General features: G+C 45.4%; 1 protein-coding gene across 1 annotated transcript; it reads right to left on the reverse strand.

Moving 5' to 3' along the window:
* Window positions 1-11,133: 11,133 nt before the first annotated feature.
* LOC119523206 (cyclic nucleotide-gated olfactory channel-like) lies at window positions 11,134-16,596 on the reverse strand. The gene is given in 7 exon segments (XM_037822001.1): window positions 11,134-11,429; window positions 11,432-12,535; window positions 12,863-12,969; window positions 14,336-14,443; window positions 15,428-15,598; window positions 16,219-16,311; window positions 16,478-16,596. Coding segments are annotated over 7 exon segments (1,989 nt in total). The 5' UTR covers window positions 16,588-16,596.
* Between the last annotated feature and the right edge of the window lie 5,353 nt (window positions 16,597-21,949).

Raw genomic sequence — 21,949 nt, forward strand, 5'->3', positions numbered from 1 at the left:
GGGCTAAAGCTCTACTGAAACTGACCAATGAAGAGAACTAGTTATCTACTGCCCCTTTTCTCAGAGTCCCTAATGTTTCCGTCTCTCTGGCTGAACTCACCTCTAATTAATCAGACTGAGCTAGCTTGCTTGATGCATGAAAAAAACTTCACAAAGAAAGAACAGGCTTTTTCAGGAAAGTTATAAAAGCCTAGTATAGGAAAAAAAAAAAGTGGAGAGGAAGGAATTACACAAGGTATTCTACACCTTGCTTAGCTTCTAAAATATTTCAAATAAGCCACTGGTTCCATGAAATTAGTAACAGGGTTTCATATAACACATTTTTAAAGCCTCTATACAGCAAATATTCAGGTATATTATCCCTAAAACAAAAGCTCTTTAATAAAAGTGAGGTAGCAAGTCTGTTGCTTGAAAGGAAAAAAGATGATGGAGAGAATATTAAAAAATGACTATAATCACCCACCTTCAGTGAGATTTTGCCTCCAGCAGGTGGAAATGGGTTTGAAAGATTCACCTGCAAAATCCCTTCCACAGACCTGTTATGACCAATAATGATCTGCTGGCTGGTCAGTCAGGACCAAGGGGGCAAGGGCCTGAGTTCGTAATTGCTGAGCATCGAAAATGTGCCAAGCACTGCAGTAGAAATTTTACACATTTACCTTATTTTATACTTAAAACAACTCAATGAAATAGAGATAATTTTTGCCCATTTTACAGGCAAAGAAACCAAGGCCCAGAGTCTCAAGTAACTTACTCAACAACACACAGCAAGTAAGTGACAAAGGCAAAATTCACATTCCTAACTATCTGACTCAAAGGACCATGATCCTTCGGGCTTTACTTTGTGACCTTTGAACTTAATGTAAGTCGCCAGTTCCCTTCAAGATAGGAACCATAAGCACCTCATGTCTTTCAAGACAAAACGGCTTGAAGCCTTATTCCACAGAATATAACAATCTTTGTTAAATGAATTTACCAGATAATTACTTAAGTTAATTACTTAACCTATGCAAAGACTTATTTGTATTTGTTGCCACTCAGGATCAGTGGTTATTTTTTTCTTTATCATTAAAGTTTATTAGTCAAGTTATTATTTAATATATACTAATAAAACATTAGTAATACCCTTAGTTTTAGTAATACCATTAGTAATAACTTAATCTCAAACAGTTTTTAAAAATTCATGTCAAAATGTGTGTTGGTTATTTTTTTTTTTACTTTCAGGTATTTACTACTAGTTATTCCAATTCATTAAAACCTAAAAAGAGTTATTGATTATAGTGCATAACAGTGCCCTCCAGAGTGACCTCTCGACTCCATTTGGAATCTCTCAGCCACTGAAACTTTATATCGTTTCATTTCACATCCCCCTTTTGATCAAGATGTTCTCAATCCCAGGATGTCGGGTCCAAATTCATCCCTGGAAGTCATATCCCTCACTGCCAGGGAGATTCACTCCCCTGGGTGTCAGATCCCACTATAGTGGGGAGGGCAGAGATTTCACCTGCCAAGTTGGCTTAGCCAGAGAGAGAGAGAGGGCCACATCTGAGCAACAAAGAGGCATTCAGGGAGAGACTCTCAGGCACAATTATAAGCAGGCCTGGCCTCTCCTTTGCAGCAACAGGCTTCTTAAGGGCAAGTTCCATGATAGAGGGTTTGGCACATCAAACTGCCAGTCCTCAATGTTTGTCAGAACATCAGGAACCATTCGGGTGAGGAAGCCCAACACCTCTGAATTTTCCCCCAGCTCCTCAGGGATGCTCTGCATACTTTTTTCATTTTTGTAATTAATTTTATCAAACAATTAAAAAAACAGACAATAAAAAAACATTTCAAACAAAATCAAAACAAAGAAATAAGAAAAAACAAATAACCTAAAATAACTGCATCACTTCCAAGATGTTCCTACTCTATCCCAAGAAAATATACAGACTATAACCCAGCAAAGGAATAAGAAAAACAGATAACCTAAGATAACTACATTTCTGTGAACTTGTTCCTACCATACCCACCAGAAATTAACAAACCTCAGTCATTCCTGAGCATTCCCAGAATGTTAAATTTACCCACAATTAACTTATCTGTTCTTACTAGATTATCATTCCCCCTTCACTATTTGCTGTCTATCACTAGGTCCCCTAAATTCTACAATATAAACCATATATTTTTACATTTTTCAATGTTCGCGTTAGTGGTAGCATATAATATTTTTTGTGTGTGCCTGGCTTATTTTGCTCAGCATTATGTCTTCAAGGTTCATCCATGTTGTCATGTTTCAGGAGATCATTCCTTCTTACTGCCGTGTAGTATTCCATCATGTGTATATACCACATTTTATTTATCCACTCATCTGTTGAAGGACATCTAGGTTCTTTCCATCTCTTGGCAATTGTGAATATTGCTGCTACGAACACTGATGTGCAGATATCTGTTTATGTCACTGCTTTCAGATCTTCCAGGTATATACAGAGAAGTGTGATTGCTGGATTGAAGGGTAACTGTACATCCAGTTTTCTAAGGAAGTGCCAGACTGTCTTCCAGAGTAGCTGAACCATTATACAGTCCCACCAACAATGAATAAGAGTTCCAATTTCTCCACATCCCCTCCAGCATTTGTAGTTTCCTGTTTGTTTAATGGCAGCCAATCTAATTGGTGTGAGATGGTATCTCATTGTGGTCTTAATTTGCATCTCCCTAATAGCTAGTGAAGCTGAACATTTTTTCATGTGTTTTTTGGCCATTTGTATTTCCTCTTCAGAGGATCAGTTGTTCTTAAAATTCATGGAGCCTGTTAGAAAAGTAGCTTCCAGCCCTACAGGGTTTAAGATTCTCATTCAAAGGGTCTAAGGTGAGGCTCAGGAATCTTTATTTTTACCAAGCTCCCCATGTGATTCTGATGTATATAGTCCCCAAGCCACATTTGAGAAATTATAATCTCTATCTTCTACTGCATGTACTTTACACATGAAGTAATCAGAGGACAAAACCCCTCTTACCTGTAGAGTCATATGGATGTATTCTTCAAAGCTATGAAATGTTATACTCCAATTTAGTTTCTCTTGAAAGGCTTCTGAGCTCCCTTCACCTTCTTAACAGCAGGAAGAAAGGACAGAAAAGTGTCACATTAAAATGATTAGCTTTAGGTATTACATTTTTCAAAATTATAATTAATTTTATAGAAAACACTCTCCTGAGAAAACACTGAAAGCTAATGAAGGATCTGATGTATACCAAATAATTGCTTATAATCATCATAAACATAGAAGTGCTTGGAATTGAAAAAGCCCTTGAAGGTCATCCAGCTTAATTTCTACTCCACACACTATGACCTCTCCAACAACCTTCCGATCTTCAACCTCCACTTCTTTCCTTCTCTTGACTTGTTTACATCTTCTAAATCCTACCAAAGCCCAGTATCTACAATATGCCCGAGAAGGCATGGCCTGTGTCAAGGGCTCCAGGCAGTCCCCGACCCCCCAAATCCTCCAACCTCCTGCTAAAATCAGGAATTCCACTATTTAGTCTCATCTAATTACAGTCTGAGTAAGGGCCTGTGCCGGTTTGAATGTATTGTGTCCCCCAAATGCCATTATCATTGTGGTCTTGTGGGACAGACGTTTTGGTGCTGGTTAGATTTGCTTGGAATGTGCCCCACCCAGCTGTGGGTGGTGACTTGGGTGGGATACTCCTATGGAGGTGTGACCCCACCCATTCAGGGTGGGCCTTGATCAGTGGAGCCATATAAAACATGCTGACTCAAAGAGACTGAACGCAGTGCAGCTGTGAGTGATGTTATTTGAAGAGGAGCAAGCTTGCTAGAGAGGAATGTCCTGGGAGAAGCCATTTTGAAACCAGAACTTTGGAGCAGACACCAGCCATGTGCCTCCCCAGCTAGCAGAGGTTTTCCGGACGCTATTTGCCATCCTCCAGTGAAGGTACCCGATTACTGATGTGTTACCTTGGACACTTTATGGCCTTAAGACTGTAACTGTATAGCCAAATAAACCCCCTTTTTATAAAAGCCAATCCATCTCTGGTGTTTGCATTCTGCAGCATTAGCAAACTAGGACAGATTTTGGTACCAGAGAAGTGGGGTGCTTTTGCTGCTGAGTCTGCAAATACCAAACATGTTGGAACGGCTTTTTAAGTGGATAAGGGGAAGACTCTGGAAGAATTGTGAGGAGCTTGATAGAAAAGGCCAAAACTGCTTTAAAGAGACTGTTTGTGGAAATGTGGACTCTAAAGATACTTTTGATGAGGACTTGAACAGAAATGATGAATGTGTTGTAAACTGGAAGAAAGGCGATCCTTGTTTTAAAGTGGCAGAGAATTTGGCAAAATTGAGTCCTGGTGTCAGATGGAGGGAAGAATCTGGAAGCAACAACCTGGAATACTTAGCTGAGGAGATCTCCAGACTACGTGTGGAGGACGTATCCTGGCTTCTCCTTGCAGCTTATAGTAAAATGCGAGCAGAGAGAGATAAACTTAGAACTGAACTCTTGGGTTCAAAGAAACCAGAAGTTGATGGCTTGGAAAATTACGGGCTTCCAGTGGGTAGAATCCCAGAAGCTACAGCCCAACCTGAGGACAAGCCAAGATTGGATAAGGAGTTAAGCAGAAAGGATTTGTGGAAACTCCTATTGTCTGATGGCTTTGACCCCTGCATGCTTCATGCAAAGCCAACAGAATTTTTGCAAGATCTTTACAGACAGAGCCTCTGCCAGTCGGGACTGGAGGAGAGAGACAAGGAACAAATTGAAGGAAAATTTTCTTCAAAGACAGAGCCATGGAGGTTGAGGTCTGGAGTCAAGAGGCCTTGGGCTGTGAGAGTGGAGCAGCCCACATGCATGGAAAGGGTGAGTTTGCCCCGGAGGTCGAGGGTGGGCATTCCACCTCGATGCTCTGGAAGAGTTTTTCCACCCAAGGTCCCAAAGAGGGTGGAGCACTTCCCTATCCCAGCCCTCTAATCTCCAGTGATTTCAATGCTTCATGTCAATAAAAGTCAGTTTCTTCTCCTCAGAGCAAAATTATAGACCCATGGTCTAAGAAATTGATCCCTAATAAAAATGCAAAAAAAAAAAAACCTGACAAGGATTATGTTGATAGCAGAAATTGCTTTCTTTTTTTAAAAAAGCCGTAATTTTTTTCTTTATTGGAGAAGTTTTGAGTTTACAGAACAATCATTCATAAAATACAGGATTCCCATATACCACCCTATTATTAACACATTGCGTTGGTGTGTAACATTTGTTACAAATGATGATAGCACATTTTTATAATTGTATTATTAACTATAGCCCATGGTTTAACTTAGGGGTCACTGTTTTTGTAGTGTAGTTCCATGAATTTTTAAAACTTTTTTTCTGTTATCATATATACAATCAAATATTTCAGTGCTGCTAATTAAGTACACAATGTTGTACTACCATCATAGAGCTGGGATTTAAATCCAGCTAGGCTTAATCTCAAATCTCATGGTCTTAACCACTATCCTATACTGTCACCCTCCATTTCTACCCCCAGAAAAAAATACTGAACTTATCATACTAAAAATAATTTGTTAAAATGAATAATGAGCCATGTTCTCAAAGCAAAAACAGTGTTTGTTCTGCAATGATTATTTGATTTATTGAAATACTTCATCTTCCTCTCATCCCATCTTCAGATATTATCCAAAAGATATTAGTTGTTGCTTCTGGGACTTGATCTCAAGACCAAGAAAGATAAATAAGTAATAAATAATACATACATACATATATAAATAAAAGAAATAAACATAAATATATATATATATAAATGAATAGAAATTGCTTTCTTATAAGTAGATTTGGAGAAGAGCTTGATGTGCCTGAGCAGAAGAGCTCCATAACTCTCACTTAAGGAGGTAATGGGAAGAGGGCATGTAACTGGGTAGAAAGTAGGGATAATATGAAAAATAAACCGCGGCAATTGCACAATTGCTTCAGGATCAATGTTCCTGACCACTTGTCCCTCAATTCTGGGACCAGCTACTCAAACTCAGGAAACAACCCATGACACTTCCCCAACCAATTTCTGAAGTCATTTCTCCACTGACTTACATCTTCCATATGCATTCCAAAAAAAAAAAAAAAAAAAAAAAAAAGATAGGCAAGTCCATATGTTGCCAGGAAAGGAGAACCAATGAATTTTATCAGTAAACCTGAGAGCACTTTTCTGTCTTACTATTACCAGTGAACTTGTCCTGGTTTTGACTCTCAGCTCCTCTAGGGTGAGCGCTCTATCCAACTCATCACTATATCCCCAGGGCCTAGCAGAGTACATAGCTCTCAGTTGGAACCCAGTAATTTTTGCTAAACCAAACCTCATTCTTTCACTTATTTTACAAATATTAACCAAGCTCCCACTATGTATCAGAATCTGTTTCTGAAGCTCAGGATACAGTATGAACAAGCAATTAAGGCGACTGCCTTTTTGTATCTTACAGACTGCTTGAAAGGTGAGACAGATAATCAACACACAATCGAGCAAGATAATTTCAGGTATCTGTAAGTACAGTAATTTAGACTGAGTGATCAAAGAAAAGCTTACTGAGAAGGAAACATATGAGGTAAGAACTGACTGACCAGGCAGCAAAGCATCTCAGGCAGAGGAAATAGTAGGTGCAAACTAAGGCAGGAAAGGATTTGGCTGATTTAAAGAACAGAAAGGAGGCCAGAATGGCTCAAGTGGGTTTACCAAGGGATAGACTAGTAGGAAATGAAGTCTGAAAGATAGACTGGGCCAGATCACATAGGGAATGTGGTAAGAAGTTGGCATTTTATTCTGGGTGCAATGTGAAGTCACCGGGTGCTTTTTCTTTTTCCTTTAATCTTCCTTTTATTGAGATATATTCACATACCACGCAGTCATACAAAACAAATCATACATTCGATTGTTCACAGTACCATTACATAGTTGTACATTCATCACCTAAATCAATCCCTGACACCTCCATTAGCACACACACAATAATAATAATAATAATAATTAAAGTGAAAAAGAGCAATTGAAGTAAAAAAGAACACTGGGTACCTTTGTCTGTTTGTTTGTTTGTTTCCTCCCCCTATTTTTCTACTCATCCATCCATAAACTAGACAAAGTAGAGTGTGGTCCGTAGGGCTTTCCCAATCCCATTGTCACCCCTCATAACCTACATTTTTATACAATTGTCTTCGAGATTCATGGGTTCTGGGTTGTAGCTTGATAGTTTCAGGTATCCACCACTAGCTACCCCAATTCTTTAGAACCTAAAAAGGGTTGTCTAAATTGTGTGTAAGAGTGCCCACCAGAGTGACCTCTTGGCTCCTTTTGGAATCTCTCTGCTACTGAAGCTTATTTCATTTCCTTTCACATCCCCCTTTTGGTCAAGAAGATGTTCTCTGTCCCATGATGCCAGGTCTACATTCCTCCCCGGGAGTCATATTCCACGTTGCCAGGGAGATTCACTCCCCTCGGTGTCTGATCCCACATAGGGGGAGGGCAGTGATTTCACCTTTCAAGTTGGCTTAGCTAGGGAGAGAGGGCCACATCTGAGCAACAAAGAGGCATTCGGGAGGAGGCTCTTAGGCACAATTATAGGGAGGCCTAGCCTCTCCTTTGCAGCAACCGTCTTCCCAAGGGTAAAACCTACGGTAGAGGGCTCAACCCATCAAAACCCCAGTTCCCTATGTCTGTGGTCATGTTAGCAACCATTGAGGTGGGATAGGCAAATACCCCTGCACTCTCCACAGGCTCCTCAAGGGGGCACTACATATTTTTTTCTGTGTTTCTTTTTTTTTTTTAACCTTTTTTTTCCTTTTTAAATCATCTGTATGGAAAAAAAAATTTAAAAACAAAACAAAAAACAAAAACATACAAAAAAAGAACATTTCAAAGAGACCATAACAAGCGAGTAAGAAAAAGACAACTAACCTAAAATAACTGCTTTACTTCCAACCTGTTCCTACTTTACCCCAAGAAAGTTACATAATATAGCAACATTTCTGTGAACTTACTCCTACTATATCCATCAGAAATTAACAGACCATAGTCATTTCTGGGCATCCCCAGAATGTTAAATAGCATATCCCTTCTACTTGGATTACTGTTCCCCCTTCCTTAATTGCTCTCTATTGCTAGTTTCCCTACATTCTACATTATAAACCATTCGTTTTACATTTTTCAAAGTTCACATTAGTGGTAGCATATAATATTTCTCTTTCTGTGCCTGGCTTATTTCGCTCAGCATTATGTCTTCAAGGTTCATCCATGTTGTCATATGTTTCACGAGGTCGTTCCTTCTTACTGCCGTGTAGTATTCCATCGTGTGTATATACCACATTTTATTTATCCACTCATCTGTTGAAGGACATTTGGGTTGTTTCCATCTCTTGGCAATTGTGAATAATGCTGCTATGAACATTGGCGTGCAGATATCTGTTTGTGTCACTGCTTTCCGATCTTCCGAGTATATACCGAGAAGTGCAGTCGCTGGATCGAATGGTATCTCTATTTCTAGTTTGTGGAGAGCCGTCTCCCGGGACGGGCATAGCGCATGCGCTGTAAACCTGCTCCAAAGTCCCCCCGCCCATCGAATGAGCCAAGATGGCGCCCATATCCTGCTTCCGCTTATGACGTGCACACTCACTATTCCTATCTGCCAATTGAGTGCATATGCGCGGCGCTAGATCATTGGTTATGAGTAGAGTACTTAAGAGTTTGCCCAAGCGAACCTCGGGGAGACAGCCCACTAGGAGCCGTACCTGACGGCCACATCGAGGCTGCTCTCCCGCGAGGCACTCTGCCCCGCGTGGAAACCTGTAACAGAGAATGCTTATCTAGCTTCAGTAAAAGACTTGCTCTCGCAACCGCCGTGTGGCTCGAGTCGTGACTTCCAGCCAGGTCAGTTTGCGTGGTCTGCATCTCTCTCTCTCTCTCATCCCTTGTTTCTCCCCTCGCCGGCCGGGGAACAGGGGTCGAGCGGGGCGGCGCCGGACACCTTCATCTTTTTCCCAATGAGCAAACTATTTCGATGGGAAGACAAGACTAGATTGCTAGATAGATGCTAGCAAATTTGCTGTGTTGGTTGTGCTGGGACTAAGGAGGGGTGCCTGTGAATAGAATCTCAGAGCAAGAAAAAGCAGAAAACGGGCAAGGGTGATCCAGGCAGAGGGAACAGTCTGAGAAAATTCCCAGAACCTGAAAAGGGCATAGAGATTTAAGGCAATGCAAAAAGTCTTGGTTAATTAGAGCCAAGGATGTCTGGAGAAGGGAAGCAGGGGAGAGGGAGGGAGCTGAGCCCCAGAGCCTGTCTCCAGCCAGTGGACTCCCCATGTGACTCGGAGAAACCACCTGCTTTGCCCTGGGGAAAATGGTATCAATGCCACAGTGTCTATCCCCTGGTGGGGCTGGAAATTGGGCATCTGTTGGGACTAGGCTGAGGGGGAATCTGGTTCCAGGGAGAAACCCCGCAAATTTCTTGCTGAAAGCAGGACAGAAACTTCCAGTGCAACCATCCCCCTGCCTTTGGCCCCAGTGCCTTCCCAGGCCTGCAAAACCTCTTCCAGGTTCCAGCACCTGGTGAAAACAGAACTCTCTAATGTAGCCTTAGCAACAAGCATCTGAGCACACAGCTGGCTGGGTCTCCAAGGGCCCCTCCTCCTGTCAGCTCAACCACCTTTGCAATGAAGGGGTGCCGAGCCCTTTCTGCCAGCGAACTTTCAAGGGGAGAACTCTGCCTGGAAGAAGAATGAATTCCCTTCAAAATGAATAGTGTGCCTCAAGACACCTGCACCTGCACCTAGATCTTCTTGTCTACTCATTAGCACTTGTCCTGCAGGGGTCTGATCATCCTGGAACACTCAGTTCAAATACCTGCCCAACTCCACAGGCAGAGCTGGTGCTTCTGTCCAGATAGGGCTGCTGGCACGTGGGCACATAGGAGTTTGGGTCAGTTTTGTTCATTCATTCATGTCTTTGCTCTCCGAGTGAATAAACATTCCCTGAATGCCTGTTCCATGCCAGGCATGTCACTGAGGGCTGCAGACAGAGCTCACAGTCTAGAGGGGGAAACAAGGTCCATCAAAACCAACCACACAGTGTGCTAAGAGCCAGGCAGAGAGGGAGTGACTGCCTAAGGCAGCGTGTGTGTATGTGGGTGGGGTGCAATCAAGGGGGACTTCTTAGAGGTGGTGTTCCCTGAGCAGAGTCCTGGAGAACTCAGGCAGGGGAAGGAAGCAGAAAGTATTCCAGGCAAAAAGGGTCCTAGATGGGAGGAGTAGAGAAGAGGGAGAGGGACGGAGGGAAAGGATGTAGACAGCATAATTGAGGAATAACCACAGTTAGTTCAAAGGAATTTATTAACTTGTAAGTGCTTCTAATGCAGCTGTGAACTTGGAGTCTCCCACTCATCACCAACTTCCAGGGCCTCTTCAGAAATGCTCTGCATAGGGGGTGACAGCCAGAGCTCCTGGCCACCTCCTTCTCCAGGTGGTGTTGCCTGCTGGCCGATTGCCCTCTGCCTGGCTCCTCACTCCCTGTGCCAGAATGGACCAGAAGATAAGAGCATCTCCCTAGTCCAGAGAAGACTTCAGACACCCCATAACTGGCTGGCAGACTGATCAACAGAGTGGGAGTTGGAGAGGCAGCCCTCCACCACATCCCTTTTGCTGCCCTAGGAGACAGACTCTGGGTACCCATGCTCAATGCCTGCAGCCAGGGCTCAAACTACATACATGTGCAGGGAAAAGCAGGGGTCAGAACCAAGTGGGGAGTGGCTGGTTGCAAGGGCAACTGGGCAAAGGGGAGAATTACAGTGAGGTGCCCAACACTCTGCAGATGAGCTTCTTTAGAGCAGATTGTTGCCCAACTTCCAGTCCCAGAAAGAGCCTCCTGTAGGCAGTTCATCTGCCCCCCTCTTCCTTCCCCAGACTTGGGCAGGCTGAAACTCCTGGACTTTGTTTGGGAAAGGAGGGGGGCAGTCCTGGGTGTTTGGGACAAGAACCTTGTGATAGAGAGGCTCCAGAGAGAGGTCAGGGAACCAGGTGGGTAATGCAGATAAAGACAGAGACTTAAACAGCTCTTCTAGCTCCTGGAATCAAAGCCAAGGCTGGGAAGGCAGGTGAGCCCCAGCCCTTATGGCTTCTCAACAGCATCTGGCTCATGGCTGTTTATCCCATTTGACAGGTAATCATCCTCATTCTGCTTCATCTTGGTCTCCAGAACTGTGATTCGCTGCTTGAGCTTCTGCTGGGCTCCTGTGTACTCAGCCAGCAGGCGGGCAAAGCGGGTATATAAGGTCTCCGTGTTGGTCTCCAGCTGATCTAGCTTTTCCTGCACATCCACCTCCATGCTACCTGCCACCTCATTCTCATCCAGCAGCCCCTCCTTCATCAGGATCTCCCGACCCTTCTCCTCCAAGACCTTCTTGCATCAGGGTACTCAGTCACAGCTTCCATAAGATCATCCTTGGACAAGCAGAAGAGATCTGAGTAGCCGAGGCTGTGGATGTTGGCTGTGCATCGAGTGTCCATTTTGCTGCCCTTAATGTTAAGGATACTGATCTCGCCAAAGCAGCTCCCAGCTGAAAGCAGGGCATAATGAGTCACACCACCATCCACCACCACTGCCAACTTGCCCTCCTTTATTATGAACATCTCCTTGCCAATGTCCCCTTTGCGGCAAATGTAATCTCCAGGGCTGAAGACCTGGGGACGGAGCTTCAGGACCAGCTCCACCAGTAAGCCAGCTTCACAGTCATGGAAGATGCGCACCTTCTTGAGTGTTGACAGGTGAACATTGATGGCTATCTCAGCCCTGAGTTTGGCTGGCAGGTTCTTGAGAACTTCCTGCTCATCCACGGTCTTCTTATTGGTCCACAGGTAGTCAAACCACCTGATGACCTTGGCTTCCATGTCCTTGCTGACCTTGCGGAACTGCATATAGTGTTTGATGGCATCAATCTTGGCCTGGAATTCAGCCCGGGTGGCATTCATGTTGGAGATCATGGAGCCCACATTTCCCACAATAGTGGCAAAGATGAGGACACCAATCAGGAAGTCAAAGATGACAAATAGGTACTCCCCATCTTTTACAGGAGGTGGTGTCTCCCCAGTAGTGGTGAGGGTCAGTGTGGACTAGTAAAGGCAGTAGATGTATTCCCTAGCCAGATAGCCATACTCAGGATCAGTGATGTTGGGGTAAACCCAGCTGTCAACTCCAAAGCCAATGGACTTGGAGATGGCATAGTAGATGCAGGCATTCCAGTGAATGATGACCAAGATGTAGAGGACCAGGTTGCTGATGCAGTAGATGTTGGGGTAGCTGGTGCGTGTCTCAGTACAGTCAAAGAACTCAAACATGCTGGCAAAGTGTAGCAGGCGGTTGAAGCGCAGCTCAGGGCTGTGGATGCCCATGGCAAAATAGATGAAGTCTGTGGGGATGATGGAAGCCACGTCCAGCTTGAACTGTAGGGTATGAATGTAGTTGTCACGCAACTTCTTGGGATCTTTGACAAGCAACCCTCACTCCAGGAAACCTAGTGGAGATGCAAGCTAGTATGTCACTTCTGCCCTTGTGTCCAGCCCACCCTGTAAGCTGAAGCTCAGCAACAAACTACCCTTCCCAGGGAGGGGTATAGGGACTCACATAGCAGGGCTAGACAGAAGGGCCCTAAGAGACCACCTGATCCCAACCTCACTAAGCACACAACAACCTTGAGTCTCAAAGAGGGGCAGGCACCAACCCAAGTCACAGCCAGACAGATGACTCCAGTATCATGTCCAGAAGGCTTCCTGGAAATTGGGACTCATGTCTTTGAACTTGAAGGTCATGTCCTGCCTCGGCTTCTCAGACACTTGCTCACCTGTGCGCAATCGGATGAAGAGGTCCATGATGTAGACCACATCTGAGAAGTAGTCCAGCACCAGCCACACCACGTAGTAGCCTGTCTGTAGATCACTGAAGCAGGCTCTGCAGGAGGAGAAGGCTGGCTTTCACCCCCAGAGCCACCCAAGGCCCTGGAGGCCCCAAGAAGAGCATCCACTGTGTGCAGAGCTTGGAATGGCCACCAGGGATACTGGTGATTCACATTCAGCCTGGTACCAGGGAGAGACTTACAGACAAATAACTCTTATTTCCACCACAGACATCCTTACATAGACATCACATTGACCATTGCTTGTCTGTCTCATCCACTGGACTATGAACTCCAGGGGGAGTAGAGACCACCTGTCAGTCATCACTGTGTGCCCCCATGCCTAGCTCAGGGCATCAGAATTTGAGTATTCAATGGGCATTAGTTGAATGAATGAATAAATCAGTCATTGGAAGAACTGAAGCTGAAGCTCTTACATGCTTATCTCTTCAACATATCCCTTTTGAGCACCAAACACAGAGCACTGGGCATTTCAGGTGGGAATGAGGGCAGGAGTAGCCAGTCTTATGCTATGGAAGTGGTTACGGGAAGGTGGGAAGAAAAAGGAGGGAGAATTGAGAGGAGAGAGCATTGACAGAATATAGTGGTCAAATGGGTAAGGGTCTAGGGAGAGAGCAGAGAAGGGGACAGAGCCCAGGATGATGGCCCTGGGAGTGTACCAGTCAAAGGAAGGAGTGGCTAATTCTGACCTCTTGGGCACATTTTGAATAAAACCCGAGCTCCCTTCACAGAACCAACCCATGCTGACCTTCCTGGTGTTTCATTCAAACAATCCTTCAGCCATTCTGGAGACCATTCAGATCTTAGCTGAGATATCACCTCCTTGGAGAGGCCTACCTTGACCTCCATGGGTTAAATAGGGGAAGGGAATCTTCTCTTGAGGAAACAAGAGCAGTGAGTGCTGGGGCTGCAGTGTGTCCAGAAGGTGGAGCAGGAGAGAAGGCAGGGACCAGCTCCAGAGGGCCTTAAAGGCCCTGCCCAGGGCTTGAACCTTATCTTGAAGGCAATGGGGAGCCACTGAAAGGTTTCTGAGGAAGGAGTGACATCATCAGATCCCAGTTTCTACCAACCATGCTTGTTGCAAGTGTAGAGGATACACTGGAGGAGGAAAGAGGGGGGCTGTCCTGGTCATCCAGGGACGGATGGGGTGGTCTCACCTAGGGCAGAGCTGGTGTGAATGGGGAAGTAACTAGCAGGTCACCCCTGAAGTCTTGGTGGCATATTAAGTTGGGGACTTGGCGGGGAGATTGAGAGAGACAGGGCAAATGGAGGTGCCATTGGCAAGCAGGGAATCCAAGAGTAGGGCTGGGTTGGGGTGAGTCTGTCTCCACAACTGAAATTGGTGGGCTCTTAACCCTAGGCATGGCTACCCTGGGCACCCCATCCTGGAACCTGGCTCACCTGGCCACCAGCAGGCACCAGTTGTAGAGGACAGGTACGGCAATGACAAACAACCAGCGGTAGTACCAGTCCCCAGCCGGATCCATGACAAGTAATTCACATTTCTTCCTGAGGAGACAGATAGAGGCCAAGCTTGGGGACCAGGCCTCCCAGGATGGCAGCACCCCGAGCTCCCAGAGGCCAGGAGTCCCTGAAAGAGCCCTTCCTGAGGTGATATATGGGGTGATGGATGAGGAGTAAGGGGTGGATCAGCTCATGGGCCTACAACCTGGTCCTGGGAATCTGAGTAGAGCGCAAATGGTGAAGGGCACCCCTCTTCCCATTCTGACCCCAGATAGGCCCATTGATTCCATGTCCTCCTGGGGCCCTGGCCCAGAGGATGTGGCAAGGACCAGTGCTTTCCATAATGATGGGCCTCAGGACCTGGGGAGGGATTTCCAAATCACAGTGATGAGGGTGCAGGGCTGGCTCCCACATCCTTCCTGGAATGAAAGAGATGCTCCAAGCCAGTAAGCACCACATGATTCCTGCCCACCCCACCCTCCCTATTGGTCTCTGGCCTCTAGTCCCCAAATCACTTTCCCAAATGCTTCATCCTGCCTTGTCAAGAGCCCTTTTCCTCCATCAGCCAGAGGTGGGGTATGTCAGCCAGACATCATCATTGCCACCTACTCCTTCTTCCAGCTCTGCCTTCTCCCCACTCACCCCAAAGTTTCAGGCCTCCCCCACCAGCTCCCAGCACAACCTCTTCAAAGATCCAACTCCTGAACCCTGATGCCCAAAGCACTCCCTAATTTCCCTCCTGCTCTGTGCTTCCTGACTGCGGGAAAGAGGGCGGGGGCTAGCCCGCCCCTCCCTGCCCCAGCCCCAGCCTCCATTTGTGTGTCCTTGCCCCTCACTACATGTACAGTAGAAGAAGATCTGGCAAGTGCCACCCAAGGTGACCAAAGCCACTGGCTGTTAGAAAAGCTGTGGGGCAGGGACAATAGAAATGTTTGGCAGTTGAAAACATAGCAGGTATCAATTGCCCACCCCTACCCATGTCATGGCAGAGCTCAGAGCTCAAACCCCCCAGTCAGCCCTCTGCTTTACTTGGTGGCCTTGCCCTCACAGTCCTTGTCTCCTTTGCCGTCTCCCTGCTGTGTGGTCATGGTCTGGAGCTCAGGCCCACAAAAACGCTCAAGGAACGAGTCAGGTCTAGGCTCCTGCTCATGGAAATTCTTGTTAGCCCACTCTCTGATGACCCCTACCAGGCAGACGATCCTAGAGGTGAGAGAGGGAGGGAGCATGAGGTGGAGACCTGTGCCATTCACAGAGGACCTGCCACCAAGGGCTCACTGTCTTTTGAGGGAGCTGGTAGACAGGAGAGGGAAACCTGGAAACAGGCCACAATTGCCAACAAGCCAAGGACAGGGCACTGGAGCAGCCTTTGCCCCTAATACAGCCTGACAGGACCTAGGTGGTTCCGGGAAGGTTTCCTGAGGTGCCATCTCGGTTGATTGTGAAGAACAGACAGGAAGTATCCAAGACAATATGGAGGTTGTGTTAAGGGAAGACAGTCCAGAAGGCAGACTTCCCCCAGCTTCCTGGTTTCCCTGAGAAGCCTAAACTCTAGGATAGAGACTGTGGAACCTTCTCCCCAGACCTCTCTGCTGGGATGGATAGCTCCCCATGACTCTGAGACAGAATGGCTGCTCAATGCTTAGTGCTTGATTGGACACTCTGGAGGAAAAGGAGGAGTTGAGTTGGTCGGGACAGCAATGACCATGTTCCTCAAAGGCCTTGGTGGCAAGGCCCAGTTGGCTGAAAGAAGAGACAAGGTAGCCACCTGGACAGGCCCCATTGGTGGGAGAGGGGAGCAACAGGGCCGTGGTGGGACCCACCTGCGGAAGCCACCCCTGCCCCGCTGTGGGGCGTCCATCTCTGCCAGCCTCTGCAGTTCCGAGGAGGTGTCATCATCAGCTGCAGACTGTGGCCTGCAGAGGAAGGAGCAGAGTTGACTCAGGGTCTCCCATCAGCACTTTCTCTTCCTGGAACATGCCTAGCAACCTCATAGTCCCTTTAGAGGGTTCTCTTGAGTCAAAGAGTATTTGCTCCTTGACAGTGAGGCTCCCTGAAACTGCCCAACCTCAGCAGACTTACCTGCTGCTGGTCCTGTGCTCATCTTTGCCATTGAACTTGATGGCAGGGGGTGCATGGTGGTTGTGGTTATTGGCAGGGGAGCTCTTCATGCTGTTGGATTTTTCGGTCATCCTCCATGTATGGCCCCAGAAGCTGGGACCCTCACCTGCAATGGAGAGGACCAAGGATAAGGTCACAGAGAACCCAGGGATCAGCAGAGGGCAGGAGGGCCACAAGTGAGCAGGTGAAAACAGAGCTGGGACCTGTTTGCAAGCCCCAGTCCCCTCAGCTCCTGCTATGGCAGTGCAGGGTGTTGGTATCTAGTAATCTCCAAAATGATGGTATCACCCCCACCCTGAGGTAATTTAAAATGAAAACACTGCTAAACTGCAAAATTTAAAACAATGAAAGCTAGAACTGTACAACACAAAGAGTGAACCCTAATGTAAACTCTAGACTATAGTTAATATATTTATAATAATATTGTTTCATCAATTGTAAAAAAAGCTACAACAATAACACAAAATGTTAATAATAGGGAAAACTGCATGGGTGTGTGTGGGGGGTAGTAGTATATGAGAACTCTGTACTTTCTGTAAACCTACAACTGCTCTAATTTTTTTAAAAAAAGACACTGAATGCTCACTTTGAGAGGGAAATGATCCCTTTTCTCCTGACCTCCTTGTCTCTGACAACAGGGCTCAAGGACCTTGCCACCGCTGTCTGCTTTGAATCACACTGTGTCCCTTAACCCCCTCACCCTTAAGCCCTAAAAACTACTCTCCATTGTTACTATTATCTGCTAACTCCTGGACCACACCCCCAGTGAGCTCTTGGCCTACCACCCTTGCCTCCACCATGAGTTCTGCTCCAGTTATGGTGATTTCATTATACATGCAAAGCACAGTTTCTCATCCATGGCACTATTGACAATTGGGCCTCAATGATTTTTTGTTATGGGGCTGTCCTGTGTATTGCAGGATATTTAGCAGCATCCCTGGACTCTACCCCCTAGACTCCAGTAGCACACATAACTGCCCCCCAGTTATGACACAAGAGATGTCTCCAGACATTGTCCAATGTCCCCTGGGGACCATTTCCCCGGAAATCTATTAGGAAGTCAGGGATCTTGTGGGCATCTGTCCAACACTGTACACTCCATGTCCAACACAGTGTCTGGCACACTGAGTGTTCAACAGATATGTGTGGGCTGATTAAATGAATACGTAAGTTCCCAGAGACTTAGACCTGTCCCAGTTCCTGGATTTCACAACTTATATTCCTATCTTACTACCTTCTCCCACCTGCTATTTTTCCTTCAAAGACTGATAAGTTGTTCACGGATTGGAAGACTAAATACTAAGATATCAATTCTACCTAGAGCGATTTACACATTCAACACAATCCAAACAAAATCTCCAAGCCTTCTTCATAGAAATGGAAAAGCCAATCATCAAATTTATATGGAAGGGTAAGGAGCCCAGAATAGCCAAAGCCATCTTGAAAAAGTAAAAGTTGGAAGACTTGCACTTCCTGATTTTAAAACATATTACAAAGCCACAGTAATCAAAACAGCATACTTTGATTGCACAAAGATAGACATACAGACCAATGGAATCACATTGAGAATTTAGAAATAAACCCTCACACCTACGGCCAGTTGATTTTTGAGAATGCTGCTAAGTCCAGTCAGTGGGGAAAAAATATCTCTTCAACAACTGGTGCTGGGAGAACTGAATAGCCATATGCAAATGGATAAAGGTGGACTCCTACCTCATATCGTATACAAAAATTAATGCAAAGTGGGCCAAAGACCTAAATATAAGAACCAGGACTATAAGTCTCCTAGAAGAAAATGTAGGGAAGCACCTTCAGGAGCTTGTGGTAAGCATTGGTTTCTTAGATTTCATACCCAAAGCACAAGCAATGGTGGAAATAATAGATAAATGGGGCCTCCTCAAAATTAAAAACTTTTGTGCCTCAAAGGACTTCGTCAGGAAAGTGAAAAGAGAACCTACTCAATGGGAGAAAATATTTGGATACCACAAATCTGCTTAAGGGTTTAATATCCAGAATTTATAAGGAAATCCTACAACTCAACAATAAAAAACAACTCATTTAAAAAATGGGCAACAGATTTGAATAGAAGTCTCTCCAAAGAAGATATATAAATGGTCAATAAACATATGAAAAGATGCTCAGCGTCACTAGTCACCAGGGAAATGCAAATCAAAATCACGAGATACCACTTCATACCCTCTAGAGTGGCTACTGTTAAAAAAACAGAAAATAGCAAGTGAGAGAATGTGGAGAAATAGGAACCCTCAGACATAGTTGGTGGGAATGGAAAGTGGTACAGTCACTGTGGAAAACAGTCTGGGGGTTCCTCAGGAAGTTAAGTATAGAATTACTATATGATCCAGCAATGCCACTTCTAGGTTTATACCCCAAATAATTAAAAGCTGGACTCAAACAGATATTTCCACACCAAATGCTCATAGAAGCATTATTCACCATAATTAAAAGGTGGAAGCAACCCAAATGTCCATCAGCAGATGAATGGATAAACAAAATGTTGCATATACATACAATGGGATATCGCTTAGCCTTAAAAAAGGAATGAAGCACTGGTACATGCTAAAACATGGATGAACCTTGAAGACTTCATGGTGACTGAAATAAGCCAGGCACAAAAAGACAAATATTTTATGATCTCACTGATATGAAATAGGTAGCATATGCAAGTTCATAAAGTCAGAAACTAGAATATAGGTTACCAGGGACCAGATAAGGGTGGGGAACGGGGAGTTAATGTTAAATTGATACAGAGTTTTTGTTTGGGGTGATGGAAAAGTGTTGGCGATGGGTAATGGTGATGGAGGCACAACTTTGTGTATGTAATCAACACGACTGGATTGCATATTTGAATGGGAAATTTTTGGTTGTATATAAATTACCAGAAAAAAAAACCCATAGAACTGTACAACACAAAGAGTGAAACCTAAAGTAAACTATGGGCTATAGTAAATAGTATAATTAAAACAATAATGTTTCATCAATTGTAATAAAAGTACCACACTAATGCAAAATATTAAGAATAGTGAAAAGTCTTAGTTAACTTACCTCTATTGAAACTTAAAATTGGGTAGAGTGCAATACTAGTGGTCACTAAGAGGGAGAGGTAAGGGATATGGGATGTTTGGGGTCTTCTTTTTTCTTGTTATTTCTTTTTCTGGAGTAATGCAAATGTTCTAAAATGATCATGGTGATGAATACACAAATATGTGATGATACTTTGAACCACATTGATTGTATACTTTGGATGGATTATATGGTGTGTCAATATATCTCAAAATCATGTTAAAAAAGAATAGTGAAAAGTGGATGTGTAAGAAGAGGGTATATGGGCACTCTGTACTTCCTGCTTGATTTTTCTGTAAACATATAATTGCTCTAATAAAAAAATAAAAAAAGAGTGATGGGTCTCCTGATTTGATTATAGTAAGAATCGGTCACAGACCATTTGCTACTCCTAACTTCATCTTCATTTCAACGTAGATGTTGTGTCTGCTGGGATATGTCTGAACATCAGGTTTGAGGCAAGCAGAGGCAGTAAAGGGAGGGTCTGAGTTGGGAGTGAGGAGATAGGCAAGAAAACTGAATTAAAGGGATCAGAAGAGTGACCCTTAGATCCTGCTTTGCATTTGTGTGGAAAGGCTCCTGGGAGGAAGGGAGAGGTTTGCAGGTTTGGGATGGCCCCAGAAACCCAAGGTGGGGAATGGGAGCATGCATGTGTGGATGTGGGTGCCTAAACGGTAGTGACCCTGGCCCCCAGACAGCTCTACTCCCCTGCCCACATCATCTTTTCTCCCAGCGTCTTACACATCTTTCACCCAACTCCTACAGCACTTTCTCATCAAAAGGTCCTATTTTCTGTCCCTCCTCAACTCCTTTTCTAGGTAACAATGCTGGTGTCCAGGCTGTGTCCTGAACTTGACAGAAGCTCACCAAGTAGGATGAAGCATGGGCCTTGCCCTCAAATAGCTTGCATTCTAGGCAGGTTGAAGATGTGTCTGAGCACCCTGGTGGGGCTGGGCAGTGGTGAGGAGGCCTGGAAGGGATTCTGCCTGCCTCCTGAGGAGCCTGCGTGCTGCTGCAAAAGTGGGCTTTAGGGAGGAAGTAGAAAGTGCAGCAAGGCCTTGAATCATGAGTGGGGGTGGCTCTGATCCCATCCTGGATGCCCAGCGGGGGGTGGGGGTGGGGATGACAGAGAGCCCTGCCTGAGAAACACAGCTGTCTCCATGAGACAACATTACAGCAGCTGCATTCATGGCTGCTGGAATCAGCTCAGCTTCCACCTGCTGAGTTTGGCATGGCTGAGGCAGGTCTTTGCAGGCATATATGGCCCCTTTTCAGAGGCCTGCCCACTGGGCCTGAGACCTTGCCTCCACAGCCTTCTCAGCCATCATCGGGAGTGAGAGAGGGCCCATGTTTGGATCAGGTAGTAGGCCTGCAGATTAGCCTCCATGTCAAATCCCAAGCAAGCAAGCTGAGTTGTTATGAGCACTGTGGTGGGTCCCAACATGCTTCGCCCTGCTTCATCTCTGTTTTCTCGCCTCCTTCTCTCCCAGTGTAGCCATTTCACCTCCAGCTTTCTGCTCATATGGGCATGCCTGTCGCAGAGCTCCCTTCTTTCCTGCCCTCTTCTTTGCTGCCAGAGGCCCTTGCAGCCCAGGCTGAAGGGCCCACATTTTGCTTCTGGAAGCGAGAGCATGGCAGGGTCTCAAAATTGCCCTTCTTGGAGCGACATCATCAACATGACAAATGTAAACAGCTACCAAAAACCTCTCCTCAGAGATTCAGCAAATAAAAAGACAATTCTTACTTGTTCAGAACTCTGGAGGAAGGTATAGACTTGAGAAGGATCCCACAAGCACTGAATTGAAGAAAGAAAAATATCAGGTAGGAAACTTCTGTCCCAGACTGGCTAGTCCTCTGTTCTCCCCTTCACTCGGTCCCACGCAGCTTGGAAAGTTCCCAGAGGCAGCAGCCGGGATCCCTCCCAATTTTCACTAGGGAAACAGACTATAAAACCTCTCACAGCAGGGACACAGATCCCCACCTATATCCCCAGACACAGAGACCCAAGCCCACAGGGACCCACTGCAGGACTTAAGACACTGGGGAGTGTAGAATACAAAAGGGCAACAAGGAGGAATTACCAAAATGGAGGATTAGGGAGAATCTTGCCCAAACAGCAGATCTTTCCCAAAGCAGCAAGTAGCCAGGCAGAAACCACCTAAGTCAACTGCTTGGGGACCTGGGGGACAATGGGAGGACATTTAAAGGCCCAAGTCAGTGAGGGTCGAAGAGTCTTGACAAAACATGGACAGAGCCTCTGTTTCCAGCACTCATTCCAAAAGACCTACCCTTGAGGGAAACAGCAGCAGGCAGTCTCATCACTGTCTGGGAGAATCCGGGCTGCAATCTGTG

The sequence above is a fragment of the Choloepus didactylus genome, chromosome X, assembly GCF_015220235.1.
Source record: "Choloepus didactylus isolate mChoDid1 chromosome X, mChoDid1.pri, whole genome shotgun sequence".
NCBI classification, from domain to species: domain Eukaryota; kingdom Metazoa; phylum Chordata; class Mammalia; order Pilosa; family Megalonychidae; genus Choloepus; species Choloepus didactylus.